Raw genomic sequence first — 22,654 nt, 5'->3', positions numbered from 1 at the left:
AATTTTCAAACGTCTTTTTTATTTTTTCTATTTCCAGAGACTCGAGCATATGTCGTCCGTATCAACAATGACCCAAATTTTAATTGGTTGACTTACTCGAGAGGTGACATATTGTTTGATACATTCTTTTTTTAGATTATCGACTATTTTCTTCGCTCGAGTAGAAAATATAAATTTATATTAATAATTATTGTAAAATAAATTATTTTGAAAATCTTTTTTTCTTAAAAAAAAAAAATATATATATATATATATATATATATATGGAGGGGAAATTTTAATTTTTTTTAAAAAAATAAAACACTTAAAAAATATTTCCAAAAGGGAAAATTTGAAGAAAAGAAGGGAAAGGAACAAAACGCAGATGGACAGTGAACAGTCCTATCTTCTGCATTGGCCGCTGTGAGAATTGCTGCCTGGTTATCGTCTGCAGCAACACAAGCAAACGAAATCGATTAACCTTTCGAAACCCATTGCTGTGCTCTGCTTCACACGCTCAAAGATGGTTCCCTGTGGCGTCTCTCCTTCTCTGAAACCTACTACCCTTTGTACTCGTTTCAGCTTTAATGGCCGACCCACCTTCGGTTTCGGCCTCCAAGCTCCAATTCTTGAAACCCCACTTCGAATGAAGAGGATTTGTGCTTGGTCTTCCCGCCATAACCATATATTGGAGTTTAAGGATGTGGGTCGGCGTCAAATGCAATGTGGGTCGCGGATTTTTACGAATTTCCGGATTTCAGCATCCTCTGGCGATGGCTCTGGCGATGGCGATGGCGATGGCTTTGGCTCTGGAGGTGGCGATGGTGGATTTGGAGGTTCTGGTGGTGAAAATTCTGGAGGCGGTGAAGGGGATAGCGGCAAAGGCGGGGTTAACTGGCCCTTCTTGTCTTGGTAATGCATCTCACTATAGTCAATCTTGTCTAGGATGGTTGGGAGAGAAGTCCCACCTCCGTTAATAAGGGCGGGCCTTTGGGAAACCAAAAGCAAAATAATAAGGGCGGGCCTTTGGGAAACCAAAAGCAAAACCACTAGAGCTTATGCTCAAAGTGGACAATATCATGTCATTATGAAGAGTCGTAGTTTCTAACATATTATCATAGTCATGCCCTTAAGTTAGTCATGTCAATAGAATCCTCAAATGTCGAAGAGCTAAATTCTGAGCCACAAAGGTTTAGTCAAAATGACTAAACTGTCAACAAAGGGTATATTTTGTTTAAGAGTTCTAGAGAAGGAGTCGAGTCTCGATGAAGGAGAGGCTGTTCGAAGGCTCCATAGACCTTAGAGGAAGCTCTATGGTGTGTATTCGATGGGAGGATTGTTGAGGATTGTTGTGAGAGAAGTCCTACGTCGACTAATTAAGGGGTTAATCATGGGTTTATAAATAAGGAATACATCTTCACTGGTATGAAGCCTTTTGGGGAAGCCCAAACCAAAGCCACGAGAGCTTATGCTCAAAGTGGACAATACCATACCATCGTGGAGAGTCATAATTCCTAACAACTCTCTCTTGGTTAGTCGTAACATGAGATCTTCTTGATCAAGTTCAACAACTGTTTGACCACCTTCAAACTTCTCCTCTGCATCCAACTTGTCCTCCTCTTTTGGTTGCTTCCCCTCATCATCTTCGAAATCTTACATCGGTCGGAGAGAGGAACAAAACATTCTTTATAAGGGTGTAAAAACCTCTCTCTATCATATGCATTTTAAAAATCTCGAGGAAAAGTCCAAAAGGGAAAGCCAAAAGAGGACAATATCGGCTAGCGGTGGGCTTGAGCTGTTACAACTTGCGCTTGTTTATACGTAGTTCATCTCCTAGGACAAAAATAGGGTAGTTTTGGTGTTATAACAGCTGATTTCACTATGCTTCCTTTGTAATCTAGTGCCAAAGTGTATAGAAGATTGAATCAGAAACAAGTCTCCCTTATTTCTTTTATTGTCATTGTAATTTGGTTCTGTATTATTTCAGGTATTTGACTGTTCTTGCAAAATACCCTGTTTTGGTGAAATCTGTAACATCTGGGATACTCAATGCTCTGGGGGATTTAATTTGCCAGGTTTGCCTCCTAATATGTTTTTCTAGAAATCTATGAACGTTGATAAAACACCGGGTGGTGTGCCAGCTAAGACGCTGAGTCCCCAAGGGGGTGAATTGTGAGATCCCACATCAGTTGGAGAGGGGAACGAAGCATTCCTTATAAGAGTGTGGAAACCTCTCCCTAGCATACGCGTTTTAAAATCATGAGGCTAACGGTGATACGTAAAGGGCCAAGTTGAGCTTTTGATAGAGAGCTCCTTGCGTGGAGTAGTGTTTATATTCAGATGTTTCATCCCTGTGCCACAGCTGTGTCATAATTTGTTTATGTTGTAAGTACTATTGAACTAAGTTTTTAACGTCTTCGTATAGCTTGTTTTTGAAGAAGCGCCGACAGCAGATTTGAGAAGAACGTTTCGATTTTCTCTTTTGGGGCTCGCGTTAGTCGGTCCTGCATTACATTTCTGGTATTCCTTCAAAACCCTTATTCCCTCCTTTCTTATAAGTTCAAAGCTATTTGATACGTGATTACAAATTAAGACTCATTTGAAGTTACCTATTAAAATCAATCTCTTATTGTTGATGATTCTCATAGACATGCCATGCATCGATCCGAAACTCGAGATGAATTGTAATGTAACAGCCCAGCCCGCCCACCGTTAGCAGATATTGTCCTTCTTGGGCTTTCCCTTTCAAGGTTCCTCTCAAAGTTTTTAAAACGCGTCTACTAGTGAAAGGTTTCTACACCCTTATAAAGAATGTTTTGTTCTCCTCCCCAACCGAAGTGGGATCACCCAATCCCACCCCCCTACCCCCCCTTTCAGAGCCCAGCGTCCTCGCTGACACTCATCCTCTCTCCAATCGATGTAGGACCCTCCAATCCACTCCCTTCAGGGGCCAGCATCCTTGCTGGCACACCGCCTCGCGTCCACCCCCTTTGAGACTCAGCCTGCTCCCTGGTACATCTCCCGGTGTCTGGCTCTAATACCATTTGTAACAGCCCGAGCTCACCCACCGCTAGTAGATATTGTCCTTTATGGGCTTTCCCTTTCAAGCTTCCCCTCAATGTTTTTAAAACGCATCTGCTAGGGAGAGGTTTCCACACCCTTATAAAGAATGTTTCATTCTCCTCCCCAACTGAAGTGGGATCACCCAATCTCACCCCCCTTTAGGGCCCAATGTCCTCGTTGACACTCATTTCCTTTTCCAATCGATGTGGAATCCCCCAATCCACTCCCTTCGGGGGCCAGCATCCTTGTTGGCACACCGCCTCGTGTCCACCCCCTTTGAGCCTCAGCCTGCTCGCTGGTACATCTTCCAGTGTCTATAGCTCTAATATCATTTGTAACAGCTCAAGCTCACCCACCGCTAGTAGATATTGTCCTTTTTGGGCTTTCCCTTTCAGACTTCCCCTCAAGGTTTTTAAAACGCGTCTGCTAGGGAAAGATTTTCACACCCTTATAAAGAATATTTCATTCTCCTCCCCATCAGACGTGGGATGTCACCTGTAATCCTTTTTATATTCTTACACCCTTTCAGATACGTGTTTAATGCATCGATACGTGTAGGTACTTGTATCTTAGTCAATTGGTGACCTTGCCAGGTGCTTCAGGTGCATTCTTGAGCCTTCTTCTTGATCAGGTAATTCATATCTCTGTAGCTATTACATCTTCTTAGTAAGTAATTTAACCTGAAGTACTGTTTCTGAATGTGATGTTAACAATTCCAGTTCATCTTTACTCCGGTGTTCCTTGGAGTCTTTCTAGCTGGATTAGTAACTCTAGAAGGGCGGCCATCATGTATTGTTCCTAAGCTTCAACAGGTGCCATTCAAACATCTTCCTCTCCAGCAACAGAAGCAACCCTTTATTTAGTTTTCTTCTCTAATTTGTTTTGGACTCTTTTGGTTTGTAGGAGTGGTTTTCTTCTGTTGTGGCTAATTGGAAACTTTGGATACCTTTCCAGTTTCTCAACTTCAGATTTGTTCCCCAGCAATTCCAGGTATGCTTTACTCCAATTGTGTCCTGTTTTTATATACCATATGATCGAGTTAATCTTTCAAGTAGTAGTTTCTGTTCTTGTTGGATGATATCACTGAATGAATGGAATGATGCTGGTTTCTCTGACTGAATCAGAATACACCATCTTGTTAATTTAATCATCGTGAACCATAGTTAAAGTAGTTGTGAGATCCTGCGTCGATTGGAGAGAGGAACGAAGTTGTCCTTATAAGGGTGTGGAAATTTCTCCCTAGTAGACGTGTTTTAAAAACCTTGAGGGGAAGCCTGAAAAGGAAAACCCAAAGAGGACAATATCTGCTGGCGGTGGACTGGGGTTGTTAAAAATAGTATTGGAGCTGGACACCGGGCGATGTGATAGTGAGGACGTTCGGCCCCCAAGAGGGGTGGATTGTGAGATCCAACATCGGTTAGAGAGGAGAATGAAGCATTTTTTATAAAGGTGTGGGAACCTCTCCCTAGCCGACGCGTTTTAAAAAAAACCTTAAGGGGAAGCCCAAAGCGGATAGTCCAAAGAGGACAATATCTGCTAGCGGTGGACTGAGGCTGTTACAAATGGTATTGGAGCTAGATATTGGGCAATGTGCCAGCGAGAACGCTAGGCCCCCAACAGGGGTGGATTATGAGATCTCACATCGGTTGGAGAGGAGAATGAAGCATTCTTTATAAGGGTGTGGGAACCTCTCCCTAGTAGACGCGTTTTAAAAAAACCTTGAGGGGAAGCTCGAAGTGGATAGTCCGAGGACAATATCTGCTAGCGGTGGGCGAGGCTGTTACAAATGGTATTGAGCCATACATCAGGCGATGTGCCAACGAGGACGCTAGGCCCCCCAACAGGGGTGGATTGTGAGATCTCACATCAGTTGGAGAGGAGAATGAAGCATTCTTTATAAGGGTGTGGAAACCTCTCCGTAGCAGACGCGTTTTAAAAAAACCTCGAGGGAAAGCTCAAGGAGAACAATATCTGCCAACGGTGGGCTTGACTGTTACAAATGGTACCAGGGCCTCGAAAGGGATTGGATTGTAAGATCCTATATTGGTTGGAGAGGGAAACGAAACATTTTTTATAAGGGTGTGGAAAGCCCAAAAAGGACAATAGTTGCTAACCGTAGGTTTAGGCTGTTACAAATGGTACCAAAGTCACGAGGGGTGGATTGTAGAGATCCCACATTGGTTGGAGAAGGAAACGAAACATTCTTTACAAGGGTGTGGAAACCTCTCACTAGCAGACACATTTAAAAAAACCTTGAGAGGAAGCCCGAAAGAAAAAACCCATAGAGAACAATATCCGCTAACGGTGGACTTAGGCCGTTACATATACAAAGGATGCCAAGTGTTTCATGAGATCCACGACACGAAACGTTAAAAGGTTAGGTAATAACTGATAGGTTCATCGGATTAGTGTCGGATTGGTGGAAGTATGCTAATACTACCCATGTTCAACTGACAATCTTTAGAGTGAATTTGGCCATGCTTACCATCTTCAACCAAGACCTCCTGCCCCCTCCCATACTGACTGTCTTCCATCGTTAAATTTTTCGATCGTACCAGTCTTCCAAATCAAAAGAAAAATGGCATAACTATCTGTATAAACCCGGTACGATCCCGGTACGATGTAGCTCTAAAACTTCGTATATGCAAAACGAGTTTCAGGTCCTTGCAGCTAATGTCATAGCCTTGGCATGGAATGTTATCCTCTCCTTCAAAGCTCACAGAGAGATCATTACACGATAATTGGTAAAAGCTTCACTTTTCATGGGATTATATGGATGAATTTGTATTACATTCAATAAGCATTTTGGTCAATCTTTGATAATAATTGACCATTTCTTGCAGAATATGTTCCCAAAAATAGTTCAAATAACAGTTATGTTGAATCATTAGTTCTTATTTGTTTCCGAAACGGAAAACGTGCGATACGTGCGTGTGAGATCAAGCTCGAACGTTCCTTATTTTGATTATCGTTGCTAAATTTTAAGTACCCATCACTGTTTTATTTAGTAAACGAGGTTGAAATTGAACAAAAAGCTGCCAACTAGCCTTGTTACCTTGACCACGACAATGTTCTTTAGCTTGGCTTCATTCAACATCAAAGCTATTAGAGACGTCAATAACCATTACGTGTCGACCTTCCAAATGAAATTACTTCGAGATATACACAGATAAAGAGGTATTGTTATTCAATTCTCTCGTATGAAAGTCAAAGTCAACAAGAAAGTCAACGTCAACAAGATTATGAAGTTTAATGCGAGGGAATTCATAGTCAACTAATGCATACAAAGTCATAATAGACATTATGAGTAAACCTTATCAACAACTCATTTCTATCGTCTATGTCACATCTTACACTAATCCAAAACTTCCAATGATGCAAATTTCAAAGTCAACTAACGATCGTAGAAATATGATAATTTTTTATCGATACAGTTGAGAATATATAGTAATAATTATGATACGTTCATACGTCTGTTTTAAAATATCGATATATATTTAGAGATAACACGTGTAATCAATTACTAATCAGATCGTTATTTTTGTTAATTTTTACGATTATTGCATTCATCTTTTGATAACAAGTGTGATTTTTCAATTTTACCCCATCACTTTTTGTTGAAATGCACTCAAAATGGTGGATAATTTCTCGAATATTGGAGGGTATTTTGGTCTTTTAACACTAAAAAAAATAAGAACCCATATTTTGTTATTTTAAAATTAATAAAAGGGTCGTGTAAGATAATTTTTTTTTTAATTAAATCTTAAAGTCAAAAGTTTTATCTTTATTTTTTTTATATAGTAAAATAAATAAATTGTTATAAATAGAAAGACAAAAAGTCACTTTTTTTTTTTTTCTTTCACCGCTTAGAAATAGTTAATATTAAATCTTTTTTTTGCTAATAAAACCGAAAAGAAAATTGAAAATAACGTAATAAAGACGCAAGCATGACGGCATCACGAATCTAAACTCGCAACTCCGTTATTTGGGATGAGGTGACAGCTCGACAACGACAGACAAAATGTTAGTAGACACGTAATCTTATCAAGTGGGCCCCACATGACTAATTTTGTATTATTTTTTTTTAAAAAAAAAGGAAAACCTATAAATAATAAATTCACCGGTCATTACGACAAGTCTCTATTTCTCTTTCTTACGTAAGCAGTGACGACGGAGGTGCAGGCAGCAATAATGAGAATGGCCGCAGAGGATAATTCCTTCCTAAAGAAAAGAAACACGTGGCGTGAAGTGAGTAGGCGGTGACGGAGGAAGTTGAAAGCCATGGGTGATGTGGAACCGTGGAGGTCCCGATCCATCGAAGAAAAGACTGAGACTGTACAATCAAGTACAGCCCGGTGGTTTGACCATTTTTGTTGACTTTTTTTAAAAGAATTAACGGCCTACAATGATTTTAAATTTCTTGTTTGATTTTTTCTAAAAATTATTATTATTATTATTTATAAATAAATAAATAAAATTAAGGACAAACTCCATTTAAAATTTATTGAAAATACCTAAATTAAAATTTATAAAAATTAAATTTATGATTTATTAACCTCGGACGAACCAAACCCAAGATTTGGAATCCAAATCTGATACCTCATGGTCTCGACATTCCCGGTTTCTTAAGAGTGAAGTCTATTCCAACAGACCAACATAAGTCATTTTAACATATTTTGTTCTCACTCACGTGTATTCTAGTAAAATTTTTACTAGGTCATCCAACATATAATGCTCCAAGTAAATCACGTTTAACCATGTAATTACTGTTGTTGGCGTAGACAGTGACTTTCAATTTTTTAAACATTTCTTAGTTATTTTATCTTCATAATCGCTCTTTTTCAGATATATATTAATTTTTAGTTACTTTATCTCATACTCCGCCCCTAATAAACTATTTGAAAACAAAAGTAATAAATATTACATCTTGACTTTCTCTGTTGTGAGAACACTGTCAAGAGTTTTATAATAGTACGACCCATTCCACTTTTTATCTTACATTCATGTAAATCTATTTTTACCTTCTTTTTTTTAAAGTCAATCGAGATTTTGACAGTACTTATATACCACAAATCTTTCTAATCCTAACGTGTAACATAAACGTGTCGACGTTGATGGCTCGGAGTATCATATTATAAAAATTTAAAAATGTATTTTAGAAAGAATCTTGACGTAATTAGCTTGGATTGCAATCTAATGAAGACCTGAAAAATAAAATAAAAAATACAAAACCAATAAAACCATCAATCAATACGGTGCGTTTTGGGGCCCACTGAAAGCAATAGACCGCAACGCACCGTTTACTTGGTCAGACTTTCGAATCAATTTTTATTTTTATTTTTTTAAATTCCTTTTTTTTTTTTTAATTTATTTTGATCCTCCCACTTTTTATAAAAATAATTATTTAATCCTTTAAAAATAAAAATATAAAAAAAAATTCTTTTTTTAATTGATAAAAAAAAAACTATATAATAATATATTATTTATTTATTTATTTGTAATTTCTATGGTATGCTATCCCTTGCAACGGTTTGACATTGACCTTAAAATGACTCTGTCCAATGGACCGTGACATGTGTGACATATAATATAATCTTTTTTATTATTATTATTTTTTTCATTCATTAAAATTATGTATCTATTTTCAACAGTTACACCCGTGTCTCGATTTTAGATCAAATATGTAGTTAAAACGAGTAAAAATAATCTAATTTGAGAGGCGCCCGAGATGATTTGGTTAAAATATTTTTAAAAAATGTAAAAATAGTGTATATATTCGAAATAAAAATAAATTTTATTTGGTTTAAAATAATAATATATTGGGAAAATGAAAATACAAAAAGGTCAAAGGAAGAGAGGCAAGGCCATGTGCCTTTGATTCTCTTTGGAAATATTCAAACCTTCAAAACATCAAATATATAATTATTTTCCTTTTTTATTTTAATTAATTTCTTTAATTAAAAAATATTTATAGACCAAAGTCACCCAACCCCTACTACCTAACACATTAGCTAATATAAATAATATTAATAATAACTCTTCAGCTTGACACACGATAACAATCGTTCCTAGTTCTAATTNTTATATATATATATATATATATATATATATATATATATATATATATATATATATATATATATATATATAATTATTATTATTATTTATTTAAAAGGGAAGGGCTGATTGGATTCTGTTTTGAATGGGTACGTGACAAAAGGGCAACAGATTTGGGATAAGCTTGGCATCTTTTTGGCGTACGAAACACATCACATTAATATTCAAATTATTGTATTTTCGATAATAATAATTAAAAAAAGATTACTTTTTACTTGGGGAGAAAGTTTAGTCTATTATCTTTAAAAAAAATTATGATAAATTTATTAATTTTATTAATAATCAATTAAATTAAATAAAATGTATTTTATTTTAATATCAATTTATTTAATTTTAAGTTCACTAAAAATATTAAAATGACGCTTTAATTTTTTTTTAATTGTTTATTATAATATTTTTAAATTAATAATTGAAATTTACTTCAACTAATTGACTCCATTTGAGGGAATTTGGTTAAAGAATATTTGGGGATTTAGTCAATGAGTCAAATGTTGACTTTTTTTTTTTGTGTGTCGTTAAAAATTCGAATCCATAATGGCAAAGCTAGGAAGCTTCCTTCCGTTGGATGCGTCGTCGTTTTGAAAATAATGATAAAAAAATTAAATATCGAATTATTTTAATGAGAAATAGGCGTTAATAATTTATACTATTTTACCATTACATTAAATTACAGTAATTTCCAAAAAAAAAAACTAAATATTAATTTCCAAAAAGAAAAAAAAAAAGAAAATAAATTATCCATTCATCATCAGATAACCGCCTTCCACGACTCGAGAGTGGGAAAAGACGAAAATGTATCAAAATCCGACCCGATTGGGTCATTATTCGGCAACCCTAAATCCGGCCCAAAAGAGAGTGGGCCCAGCCCAGTTATATCAGATCCGCTCCCGGAGCTCTGCTGTTGATGGTGGTGGTGGTGGTGGTGGTTGAGTAGAAAGGCAGACGTGTCGAGCGTCGGGAGTCCAGCACCAGAACCGCCGCAGACGGCGAAATTGACAGTTGGTCTCTGCGGCTCCGGCTTCAAAACAGGGGGAACCAAGAGTTGGGAGTTACCAAATCGAACGCCGGTGACTTGCTGAACCATTTGACGGAAATTAGCCGGGTCCGCCGTGATAAACGTGGTGTGATTCTTCTTGGAGGCTCTAGACTTCCGCTTGGAAATCTTGCCTCGAGTAGGTGGAATTGAAGAAGTCGTCGTCGTCTGCCGGTTGGGAGCGGCGGAGTCCGGGTCGGAAGCGGCGGAAACAGTGGGAGTGGGATCAGCGGATTCAGGGGAGATGAGGTGGAGAAAGGAAGAGAAGGACTGTGAATCGGAGGGGAGAAGGGAAGTGTGGAGGGCTTTGGCCAGAGTTTGGGTTTCTCTTGAAAAGGGATCGGAATTCCATGGGTCCTGAAAGGTGGAGCGGAACGGCCATGGATCGAGGACGGTCGGGAAGTTATCGGAGGACGCCATGGCAGAGCAGTGGAGAACAGAGTGAAGAAGAAAACAGGGGAAATGGAAGAAGGAAGGGAAGGGAAGAGGCAGTATAAATAGGGCGGTAGAGAGAGAGATGAGAGAGAAAACGCGTCGTGGAAGGGGAAACGCGCGTGAGAATTACTTTTTTGTTACCGTACGTGTGAGAGAGAAAGAGAGCAACTTTGTTACATTTTAACCATGGTTAGATTTGACCATGATTCAACTTTGGTTAATTATATTAATTTTTTTTAAAAATTAGAATGAGTCAAACACCACTCTTGCCGGAACAGCGATTGTAGGGCACTTGTTCTATAAGCAAAGATATCATGTATCTCGAGGTAGGGATAAGAAGAATTGACGATTAAAAATTATTTATTAACAGTAAATTAGCTCAACCTACATATGCTCGAGGTTCGAGTCACATTTGCGATAAATGTTTTAAGAAACAGGAGGAAATACATTTGAAAACAATTTGACAGAATTACAGAAAGCAACGCAAGCAAAAAAAAAAATAATAATAATAATAAATAAATAAATACTAAATTATTATACAAAAAAAATATGGAAAATATGTTTAACACATAGTTCTAAAAAATTCCTCCCTTTTATTAATATTAAGATGATATTGACAAATTACACCTAAGTTTTAATAAGGGAGAGTTCATATTATATTTAACAATAATTTTAAAATGTGTCACATCATTATTTTTTCATATCCATATAGATTTAGTTAAATATATAAAATAATAAAAATTATAGAGATATTAGTAAATTAGTTAAAAAGAAAATATAATTTCAATTCTTATATTGACAACTAAACCAACTTTCATATTAATGGAATTATTAATCATTAAACATACCAAATTTTAAAGCAATTAAATTTTTATTTTTATTAATTTCCTTAAATAAATATATATATATATATATATATATAATATTGAATCAGTCTACCTGCTTTAGGGGTTCATCGTCTTCACTAACACACCGCCTGGGTGACCTAGCTCTGATATCATTTGTACCAATCCACTCGTCTTGAGGGTCAGTGTCCTTGCTGGTACACCATCCGATAACTTGATTATGATATCATTTGTAATAGTCCAATCTCACTGTTAGCAGATACTGTCTGTTCTTACCCATTACATTTCGTTGGTAGACTCACGGTTGAAACAAATGTCAACCACAACAATGTTACTCAAATATAAATATTTGACAACTAGTCGTATATTCTTATAGTATATTTTGAAACAAAATGTTTACGTTGACATCAAAAGTGACAAGAAGTCACAAGGTATATAGCAGCGACCCGACACCATCCACAAATAAGAGTTGGTTGGATTGGATTTTTTTCTTTTGGTTCGAGTTAGGTTAAATTTTTTTAAAATCGAAAATTCGATTCATAAGATAAAAAATTTTCGGTCTTGTCAGCCTGATCAACGCTCGAATAAATTAAATAAAATAAAGCGGAAAAAGAAAAAAGATTTGATGGATGGGATTGGGATTGATGAATGGTGGGGTTAAGTTAGCTTTAGAGCTGAGCTGTCTCTTTTCTGCCAACCTTCCTTCCTACTTCCTCCATACTAAGATTCTCTTCTTTACTTTTCTTACGTGGTTCCGAACAATTTAAACCCGAGCTAGCGTCTTGCACTGAAATGCATGACAGCTCGAGCTTATTGCCTCAAGCAGATAGAGACACGATCATCGTTCATAGTCTAAACAAATTCACCTAGAAAGTCGTTACGAGTAAAAGGGTCTCTAAATTCTCACTTGTTTCATTCAGTTACGAAGATCTCCCCGTCCTAACGCCTCGACTCTTAATATAGGTCATTCCCTGACCGTCCAAACAAAAACAACACAAACCGTAATATAAAAGAGTTCAATCGTTAGCTCCGGAAAATTTTATTGAACTCGCATATAAATTTATTATCATAAANAAAAAACTCTTAAAATATAAGAATATATTATATATTTATTTATTATTTATATTTGACCGCGTTGACCAGCCCACGGGCTGAGAAGCGTAGAAGAAACAGCTAGGGGTTTTCCAACATTCTAGAACACTTTATTTTTAAATAAAATTAAAAACATAAAAATAACGCCGGCCATGACGTGGCTGCATACGTTAGCATGACAAAATGATGACGTAATGCAAATAATTTAAAATAATAATAACATTAACAAATAATATGAATGTGATGTGTGGTCTGGATGTGATTTGTGATGCTGATCCATATTCGTCTCTACTGGACCCGCCCGCACTGTATCCCTACCCTTTCTCTCTAATTAACCCTTATTTTAATTTCAAAAAATAACTATGTAATAGAATTCTAAATTTTTAAAAATAAAATAATTATCAAACGAAACTATATTTTTTAAAGTTTCTCATCGTACGGTTTAAATAATTTTATCGAAAAATAATTTATCTCGACTCCAACCGTGACGTAAAAGCTATGTTTGAACGAGCAAATTAGCCGTAAAGAAAAAAAAGGTAAAAAAGTAATAATTATTGGTAACTATTTAATTTAGACTTTTATGGATAAGCAGGCGCACGTGCAGTGGACCCTACCATCACTTTTATTTTAATTTTTATAGTAAAAATATATATATATATATATGTTGGTTTTGTAGAGGAAATTATGGACAAATAATTGCGAAGATTAGGGATTTGGGTTTGTCAATTACTACCTCCATATTACGAGAAGTATTGCAACGTACGTGCCTCAACTTAACGGGTCTCGGTTGATTTCCCTTCTTTTAGCTACTCAGATATTTTAGTTCGCTAAGTTTGAAAAGTCAGTGCAGACTAGTCATGGAGGTTGGATACGGTTTCCCAGTTAGAAATCCATGGATCACTGATGATATCTCCTCATGACGTTTTGTCTCTGAAAGCGTCCTTATTTCTCAATGTTCGGGAATCGATCTAATGTATTCTTTTTTATCTTGTATTGAGAGTACACGGAACACCAACCCATCTCGACGAAAATAATTAGATTGCAACTAGGACAAAAATCCAGATAAAACATAACAATCAGGAATAAATAATAAACAACGTTTTTATTGATTTGAAACAAGCGAGTTAGAAAATTTGAACGTTTGATCTCTTAATCAAACACAATACCCCGAACTTCGTAATTTTGTGGATCCCCTCCCATAATTTGAGGGCAATGGCTGAGTTTAGGGAAACAAATCATGATCCAAATGAGCAAGGATTGGGAAACACATAGAAACATGGAACATTAAATAAGAGACACAACAAAGGCTCCTCGTGTCGCACGTTGGTTGCTGTCTGGTTTGAACGCCCTCTCCAACTTTGTCAAACCGTTATTAAGATTTTTGTTTTGTCTTGGAAATAGATAATTGCTTTATTAACTAATCTTGACCGTTCATTTATTTGATCGGATAAGAATAACGAGCCTTCATATATCTCTACAATGATACGATATTGTTGTTTTGGTTTCATCGAAAAGATCTCGTACCAGTGAAAATATTGTTCTATGTTCGTAATATTTTTTTATTGTCTACTCTGAAGGTCGATAGTTATCCTTACTTATTTCATTGTTTTTATTTCGGTTCTTTTAAAATCCTAATTTCCGAGAGAGAGAGAGAGAGAGAGTAATTTATTAGTATAACACTAATCATTAATTTTTTACTATATAAAATTTTGCAAAAAATTAAGTTTATTAATTACGAATCAATTGGTTTAAATTAACAAATAATCCACGTGGGCACTGAAAAAGGAATGTTTGGGCCTTTAGGCCCAATGTTTGTCCCCTAAGAAGCCCAAGATCTTTTTATATGGACATTGAAAAGATTAAGCCCATTTTATGTTTGGGCCTTTAGGCCCATTAGTTAAAAAAAAAGGTATTTTATAATACCTCATAATATTCTGTCACATTCTCTTCACATTTTCTCTTCTCTCTCTACCTACTATGGTTCGAACCTGCGCACAGAGAGTCGAACTGACAATCAGTTCATGCTCTTGGCCAGCAAAGCTACGACACCGTTCGGTGGAAGCATAGTCACAATTTATGTATTAATACGATATTTTCCAGAAGAAAAAAAAATAATAAAAAACTATAAATTGTTTAGAAAATTAAATATATCTTTTTATTAAGTTATAAATTTAATTCTTATAATTTAGTAAAAATAATATATATTATCTTAATGACTATATTAATATTTCCCTAAATTTATTATTTAAAAATAACATTTTTGATATTAGGCATATATTTATTTAATTATATAATTATTTTTATTATTTATTTTCCTAACAACTATTTAAACTAGTTTTTAAATATTGAAATTGAGTTATAATTTTAATTAAATATTTAAAAAATAAATAAATCAATAAAATTGACAATTTATGATATATTAATTATTTTACAATATATTATTATTTAAAAAAATTAAATATTTAAGTTAAAAAACCTAAATATAATATATATATTTATTGAATTTATGGAGGGACACGAAAAGGGTAGCCAACAACAAGTGCATAAGGGGTTGGTAAGGATATGATAAAATCACGAGGTAGATGCCACGTGGCGAGCAACCGTAGGAGAGTTCAGAATATGCGTTGTATTCGCTGTCGTTTACAAATACGGAGCGTTTTAACAAACACAGCAATAGGTAGATAAGATTGTACACGTCATCGAGCCGAGCTGTTTCCCTCTTCAACTGTCCGTTTGACACGTGTCTCTCCCATTTTCGAAACGTGATTAACACGTGTATCGCACCCCTTCTGTCTCTCTCACTGTTGGTCTCTGTCGCAATTCTCCACATGCTTTCTACCCTCTTTCGGCTTGAATTTTAAAATTTCACTTTTACTCCCTAACTTTATACTTAATTGCTATTTAACCCCTATGGTTTTGGGGCCAATTTTAAATTTTAATATAATTTAAATTAATTGCATACTTTTTTTAAATAAATGATTAAATAATTACAATGGATTCGTAATTTATTAAAAAATATTCGTTATCCATTCTATTTTATTTTATTTTATTTTTTCTAAAATTAAAAAATAAAATAAAAAAGGTTTGAAGATGGTCCCCCCCAACTCTTATTAACTAGATCTGGCATATGATAAATATGGAAAAAATAAAAGCTGCTTTTAAATTCTAATTTTTTAAAAATAAATTTACATTTAATTTTGGGACAATTTGCTGTATATTAAAGTCAACCCTATGGTTGAAATAATAAAATTTAATTAATCACAAATTATCACGTCATTAATGGGTCAAAATTTATAAATTTGAAACCAACCACAGAATTAAACATGTCTGTCTAGTCCAGTTAAATTGTGACACGCAAGACTAATTCAGCTCGAGCTTGTTAAAAATGGTTTAAACCAAAATCAATGAATCGGTTTTCATTTTGGGCATATGAAGTGTTGGATATACAATATATGTAAATTCATTGAAGGTTCATTCATTTTCTTTTCGTCTCGGTTTTACGTCAGTAGTTCTGTCTCCCTTAATTTCTTATTGAGACTAACCACATCGAACGTGGTTCCTGTCTCTCTTAACCTATTCTACACATAAACGCAACCTAATGCCATAACTTACGTGTAAATTTAATTCTAATTCTAAGTTGGGTAGGGTTAGAGTCCTACTTTTTATTTATTTATTATTATTTTGAAAAATAAAAAGTTAATTTTAAATTAAATAAAAAAGGAAAAAAATGGCGTATAAATATTAGTGGTATTTAAAATCTTGTCTCCCAAATTGGAATATATATAAAATGAGAAACCAATGTATGGTAGTAGGTGACGGCTGGAGGTGTGGGGGCCACGTGGAATCCGCAATATGAGCTTATCCACGAGACCGCGGCGTGTCGATACGACAATCACTGTCTGTCACTCACAGCCATGTGAGTGTAGCATTCAGCCGAGTCATCTGCATCTCGGCGATTTTATTTAATTTTTTAAATAATAAAAAAAATTATGATTATTTGACTAAAAAAAATACTCTGACTCGCCCAAACTCAACACGTTTGTCAAAATGGTCCGAGTCAAATTTTTACTCAACTCGTCATCTTTAATTAATTAATTATTTATTTATTTTTGTATTTCACATTTTAAATTACGTTAAATTACAATTTTTTAAAAAATTTAGATTTTTAATTTTATATTTAATAGATTTAATAGATTTTTTTTTTAAAAAAATTAAGATCTAATAAATATCACGTGTTTTTTTATTTTTATTTTGTATATAGAGCTCTAAGATATTTATCCGAACATGCTCGGTCAACTCGTCATACGTTAGGCAAATGAATCAACTAAAAGATCATAAAATCGAATCTCTCATGTCATCAAATTCAAAAAAAAAAAAAAAATCACGTGAAGAACGTTACACGTTTAAATTACTTGGTCGTCTCTAAATCTCCTACCTTATTAGCTCTACAAAGTACTTTTAATAAATAAATAAATAAAAACTCGTTTAAAATTACTCTTTAAAAGGTTATTTCAAACAGATTCCGGTTCGCCCACAAAATAAAAATCCCACCTTTCCTAGTCCTAGCATTTACACACCATTTGAGATATTGATTTTTTTTAAAAAAATGTTGATTATATTTATTTAAAATATATATATAATACAATTATATACATATATATATATAGAGAGAGAGAGAGAGGAGAGAGAGAGGGGGGTGTTTGGTGGGTTGGGGAGCTTAAAGAGAGATAGGGATTTATGTAGTCTTGGTTTGGATACCCCAAAATCTGTGCCCTTTTTGCAGCACCCAGTTTTATTCTGATCTCCAATTTGTAGAGAGAGAGAGAGAGAGAGAGAGAGAGAGAGAGAGAGAGAGACAAACAAAAAAACCCACAAATCCAATTCCAATTCCGAATCAAAATCAATTCCATTGAAAGAGATTGAAGGATTGAATTTCTGTTCTTACTTTTCTCTTTCATTTTCCATTTTCCCCATATTTTTCTCCCCACTAGATTCTGGAACTTTTCCGAGATTAAAGAAGATCAAAGCAAAGCAACCAAGTTCATCTGTTACTCGCTTCGAATTTTCCAACAATCCATCAAAACAGCACTTGGGTGTTCATCAATCCCCTGTTTCTGTTCTGTTTCTGTTCCTGTTCTTGATCTGATCCTTGATTTTCAACTCACTCTACACACATTAACCAACTCTTTGTTGGGTTATGAACGGATGAACTACGACTGTTAATCAGTTTGTTGCTAACCATTTTCTCTGGGAATCGGATTCTGGTGGTGTTGGATTAGTGTTTGAGAAGGGTTTTCTTGTTGGGTGTTTATCGTTTACGGATTTCCTTCCAAACCCCACCTCGAATCAACTGGGTTTAACCCCAATTCTTTGTTAGGTTTTCGTTTCGACGGCGATGGAATTCCCACATCGATTTTGATTTTTCGTTTGTGTTCGATCGAGTTTTGTAGATTCCGATCATGGCCGCCAAATCTGGGTCGTTGGATTCGTGGAGGAATTACTTCCGGAATGCGAATTCGGATATCTTTAGCATAATCGATTACGCAATCTTGGTGGCGGCTTCTGATTGCCCTAAAGAGTTCAAGTTGAGGAGAGATCGAATAGCAGAGCAGTTGTTCTCTTGCCGATTGACTCGCTGTTTTGGCTGCGATCGAGTGGAGCTAGCGGTGGTCGGTGACGACAGCGACGGCGGCGAAACGGGTTTCAAGAGCGATTTTGCTGGAGATGGGTGTGAGTTTGAAGGCGGTGGTAGCAAAGAAAGCAAGGTTTATAGCAGCAGAGATGATGCAGGGGAGATGAATTTCATTAGCTTTGGTGAAGCTGAAGCTGAAGCATTAACTGATGAAATTGAACAAGAATCTCAGATTGTTGGGGAGGTTTTGAGGATCAAAGAGATTCTTAATAACTTCGAAGAAGCGGTAATGATTTCTTTGAATGTTTTTTTTTTCATTTTCTGGGCTGTTCTTGTCTGTCATGATGATGATTATTGTTCTGTTTGTTTGTGTGTTCTTGTGCAGTCTGATTCAGTGTTGTTTGATTCACTTAGAAGACTTGAATTGATGGCTTTATCAGTTGATACACTGCAGGTGATTTGAATTCTTCTGTTTGTTCTTGTTTATGAGGAAAATCTGGATTCAAGTTTTGTGTCTTTTTTCTCTCTTTATCAGGCAACTGAGATTGGCAAGGCTGTTAATGGCCTCCGAAAGCACGGATCGAAGCGCATCCGCCATCTTGCTCGAGTTCTTATCCTGTACTAAATCTTTCCTTCGAAGTTCATCGAGTATATATAGATGATATGTGATGAATGTCCACATTTGTCTGCTATGTTCTATAGATCTTATTGATTTGATTTTGAGCTGATCTGTTGAGTTTTATATACCACTTGTTGCATAGAATCGACAAAGAACGATCACTTTCGATCGTTCATGTTCCATTGTTTTGTTTGTTGAGTAGATCAAGAGCTTTTCGAGCTCGTTTACTGAGAGGGTTCTCTATCTGTAACAGCCCAAATCCACGGGCTTTCCCTTTTGAGTTTACCCTCAAGGTTTTTAAAACGCGTATGCTAGGGAGAGATTTCCACGCCCTTAGAAAGGATGTTTCGTTCTCCTCCCTAACCGATGTGAGATCTCACAATCCACCCCCCTTCAGGGCCCAGCGGCCTTGTTGATACTCGTTCCATTCTCCAATGGATGTGGGACCCCCAATCCACTCCCTTTTAGGACCCAACGTACTTATTGACACACCGTCTTGTGTCCACCCTCTAGGGCTTAGCCACTTCACTGGCACATCGCCTAGTGTCTGGCTCGGATACCATTTGTAACAGCCTAAGTTTACCGCTAGTAGATATTGTCCTCTTTAGGCTTTCCCTTTCGGGCTTACCCTCAAGGTTTTTAAAACGCGCCTACTAGGGAGAGGCTTTCACACCCTTAGAAAGGATGTTTTGTTCTCCTCCCCAACCGATGTGGGATCTCGCACTATCTGTCATGTCATGTCTTGTCTTCGATAACGTTTGCACTCATATCTGTCATGTCTTCTTCGATATCTGTTATTACTTTACTTTGTTTGAGAGTAAAAGATCTACCTTATGGGTTGCAGGGAGTGGAAACAAATGGTGGACGTGTGGGTAAAAGCCACCGCTGCGGTTCAAGGTACAGTTCTGTCGTCAACTTTTTCGAGTTCGTTATTGAGAAACGTTCTTATTTTTGTTGACAAATAGCTGCAGAAGTCACACCGGACTCGAAAAACAAGTCTGCTGCTGCAACAGAAGAAGAAGATGATTATGAAGAAGAAGGGCTTCCATCTCCTCCTTTAGACGAAGCTGCATTTTTTACGACGCAGCCGACATCTATGGAGCTCTCACAAGTATGACTCTATTTCCTTGCTTATTCTATAGAAACGTTATCTACTTTACGTTACATCGTTTCTGATCGACTGTATTTTACTTTCGGTTCCGTTCTGTTCCCTGCTGAAGTTCTTTGATGGCATGGACGATGATGGAAGTGAGTTCGTTACGCAATATCCTCTCTACAATTTTTAGCTTCCCATTTCTTAGATTCATGATTACGAATCGGGATATATGTCGTTTCAGATCCTCGAAACAGCGGGGAAGTCGTCAAGAACCGTGATAATGTGAGAAAAACATCGAATGGCGATCCAAATTCTATGAGGTGTAAACAACAAACCGTTCGAGAGGTCGACGTGCCTGCTAAGGTTAATAAGAGTCAAATGAAGGAACAAGTTGTGAAGCCAAATTCTGGGCTTTTGAGGCCACAGAAGCTAAGCACAGAGCAGAAGAACACACAGCGCAAAATGGATAAGCCTACAATCCCAAAGAGGAGCCAGCAAGATGTAAGAACAAGAAGATCTGATACGACTAGTTAATTCGGCTCGATGTTCGAACTTTTACCTGATTTGTTCGGTTTGTGTTTACCAGAACTTCAAGAGCTCGGACGAAGTTGCGGTTCAAGTGAAACTTGAAGCTACAAAGAGGAAACTCCAAGAGAGTTACCAACAAGCTGAAAACGGTATTTGTTTCGTTTTTCCGTTCGTGTTCTTATCGATTCTAATACCACTTTCATAGGGAATGTTAAGGTTTAGTGTCGAACGTTTTAAGTATCGAGTTTCTCAGTTGATTCATGGTGTTTATTCAACAGCCAAGAAGCAGCGTACGATACAGGTTATGGAACTACACGATCTTCCCAAGCAGGGACTCGGCCATCGAAATCCACACATAAAATCTGGAGGATACCAGCGGCATTGGGGCAACGGTCGGCGTTAGGATCGTCGATGTTAAAAGGTAGAAGACTGATGGTTCCAAGAATCAGGTGGAAGGAAGATGGTTCCAGCTAAAGCTCCCTGGCAAACAGTGTCTGTTTTGACCGACTTGCTCGAAGGTAAACATCAAGAAACTTGGGTTCGGTTCGGTTCGGTTCGGTTTCGGTCTGGCGTGCCGGAGAAGGCGGTCCAGATCGGAAGGAGAGTTGGAGCTTTATCCTGTTTACATAATTACTGTATAGAAGGCTTGATTTGATATCCTCTTCACTTCAGTGACTGTTTGTTACATTCAAGGAAGCCTTTCTTTCATATAATTTGGCACAAAAACAAGGTGCAGTCACATAAACAGTGTAAAATCTGATCTGTATACTCCTTCTGATGATGAATGCTCATTGTTCTTATGGAATAATAGCTACTGATTCATTCAAATGCTCTTCTTTTTGTTCTAGACCTGTTTGCTCGAGGCGGGTTCATTGTTTTTTTCGCTCTACTTCATGGTTGAGATGCGTTTGGTAAACGAAAAGTGGAAGTTGGAGAAAGTTGGAGGGGTTGTAACTCTATTACGAGATACGAGATTCAAACATTTGTTAACCCCTAATCCTCTGTGAAGAGAGTTAAACCTCTGGTCTCTTAGTCGATGGTATATTCGTTAATCGTGTTTAGTTATCTACTAATTGTGTAACCGTTCAAACTCACTGTTAACAAATACTGTCTGTTTTGGCCTGTTACAAATGGTATTAGAGTCAGTTGTCGGTGGTGCGAGACACTATTCGGAGTAAAGTTGGATTCTTTCCATAGTAGATACGGTCTAAAACCGTGACACTGACGGAAATATGTGTATCGGGTGAAATGTGGTATGAGAGAGAGAGAGTGAATGTGGTGATGAGTTTATCCATTGGAGTAGTGGAGAAGGGAAAAGGGAAAAGGGAAAAGGGAAAAGGGAAAAGGGAGAGTTGATTTGATTTGCTTTGATTCCGATTAATATTTGCAAAGGATAAGGGTTTCCTATCCTTTGCTACACACCTCAAAAACCCATTACCCATTTTTATTTCCCATATTGCCCTTCCCCCATAAAAAAAAAAAATTAAATTATAAACTATGTAAATTAACGATTATATGGAAGTAAATTAATTATTTATTTCTAGACATTTGTTGATACTTGAGTTGATAAGGTGTCCTCGAATTAAATACCTAAATAATTATGATAAAATATAAAAAATTGTGTCTAATAGATTCTTAAACTTAAAAATATATATATATATTAAGTACTTACTATGAAATGAATCTTTAAATTTTTATTTTCAAGCTCAAATGCTTTTATTACTGTTTCAGATTTTCGATGTGATTAATTATATCCATGTTTAGATTATCGATGTGACGTCAACTAATTTAAAAAAATTTATTTATAATTATATCTAAATTTCTAAAAATAACAAGAAAAATTTTGTTATTTCTTTTTTTTTACATAGATGCTGCTTGTTAAAAATATGATGGAGTATATAGAAAGTCTTGAAGAACGAGAAGGCTGATCAAATGACTATCCTATAACTGAATTTTCTTACCGAATCAAAAAGTGGCTTTGGTTATGAGTTAGCGATCAAACGGAAAAGGGCTTGAATGAACTGAAAAACTCAACTTTGTGAACCGTTAGGGAAATGGCCAAACTGTACAAGAGTACCCCAAATACATACTGAATACCCCAAACGTATGCTTAAAGAAAATAGTCAAATCAAGCTCGTTACATCGATAATTAGCCGATAAGAATAATAACTTTTTTTTTTTTTTTTTTTTTTTTTTTTTTTTTTTTTTTTTTTTT

At 36.1% G+C, this 22,654-nt stretch overlaps 3 protein-coding genes across 4 annotated transcripts; 2 read left to right on the top strand and 1 right to left on the bottom strand.

Moving 5' to 3' along the window:
* Positions 1-333: 333 nt before the first annotated feature.
* On the top strand, positions 334-5,962 carry LOC111790590 (protein sym-1-like). Its single transcript, XM_023671557.1, has 7 exons — positions 334-891; positions 1,967-2,054; positions 2,405-2,499; positions 3,601-3,673; positions 3,762-3,854; positions 3,946-4,032; positions 5,703-5,962. Exons 1-7 carry the CDS (start codon positions 503-505, stop codon positions 5,781-5,783), a joined length of 906 nt encoding a protein of 301 aa, XP_023527325.1. The 5' UTR covers positions 334-502; the 3' UTR covers positions 5,784-5,962.
* A 3,811-nt stretch (positions 5,963-9,773) lies between these two features.
* On the bottom strand, positions 9,774-10,672 carry LOC111790592 (calmodulin-binding protein 25-like). Its single transcript, XM_023671558.1, has one exon. The coding sequence runs from the start codon at positions 10,610-10,612 to the stop codon at positions 9,908-9,910; it is 705 nt and encodes a 234-aa protein (XP_023527326.1). The 5' UTR covers positions 10,613-10,672; the 3' UTR covers positions 9,774-9,907.
* Positions 10,673-17,279: 6,607 nt separating this feature from the next.
* On the top strand, positions 17,280-21,271 carry LOC111790588 (probable mediator of RNA polymerase II transcription subunit 26b). Of its 2 annotated transcripts, none has more exons than XM_023671553.1 (9): positions 17,280-18,482; positions 18,582-18,650; positions 18,732-18,814; positions 19,660-19,712; positions 19,787-19,926; positions 20,036-20,063; positions 20,153-20,412; positions 20,498-20,588; positions 20,718-21,271. In XM_023671553.1, exons 1-9 carry the CDS (start codon positions 18,024-18,026, stop codon positions 20,840-20,842), a joined length of 1,308 nt encoding a protein of 435 aa, XP_023527321.1. In that variant the 5' UTR covers positions 17,280-18,023; the 3' UTR covers positions 20,843-21,271. The 2 variants fall into 2 exon arrangements, with proteins under 2 accessions (XP_023527321.1, XP_023527320.1); XM_023671552.1 differs by having other exon boundaries at positions 17,282-18,482; positions 19,781-19,926.
* The last annotated feature ends 1,383 nt before the right edge of the window (positions 21,272-22,654 follow it).

Source organism: Cucurbita pepo, chromosome LG03 (genome assembly GCF_002806865.2).
Source record: "Cucurbita pepo subsp. pepo cultivar mu-cu-16 chromosome LG03, ASM280686v2, whole genome shotgun sequence".
Taxonomy (NCBI): domain Eukaryota; kingdom Viridiplantae; phylum Streptophyta; class Magnoliopsida; order Cucurbitales; family Cucurbitaceae; genus Cucurbita; species Cucurbita pepo.
The sequence above is the reverse complement of the archived record's forward strand: the minus strand, read 5'-3'. Positions and strand labels throughout refer to the sequence as shown.

Coding starts and splice junctions, on each gene's coding strand:
- LOC111790590 (XM_023671557.1), top strand. CDS start 503: ATGGTTCCCTGTGGCGTCTCTCCTTCTCTGAAACCTACTACCCTTTGT. Junction 2,500..3,600: donor GGTCCTGCATTACATTTCTG/GTATTCCTTCAA, acceptor CGATACGTGTAG/GTACTTGTATCTTAGTCAAT. Junction 3,855..3,945: donor TTGTTCCTAAGCTTCAACAG/GTGCCATTCAAA, acceptor TTTGGTTTGTAG/GAGTGGTTTTCTTCTGTTGT.
- LOC111790588 (XM_023671552.1), top strand. CDS start 18,024: ATGGCCGCCAAATCTGGGTCGTTGGATTCGTGGAGGAATTACTTCCGG. Junction 18,815..19,659: donor CTTGCTCGAGTTCTTATCCT/GTACTAAATCTT, acceptor TATGGGTTGCAG/GGAGTGGAAACAAATGGTGG. Junction 20,413..20,497: donor CAAAGAGGAGCCAGCAAGAT/GTAAGAACAAGA, acceptor TGTGTTTACCAG/AACTTCAAGAGCTCGGACGA.
- LOC111790592 (XM_023671558.1), bottom strand. CDS start 10,612: ATGGCGTCCTCCGATAACTTCCCGACCGTCCTCGATCCATGGCCGTTC.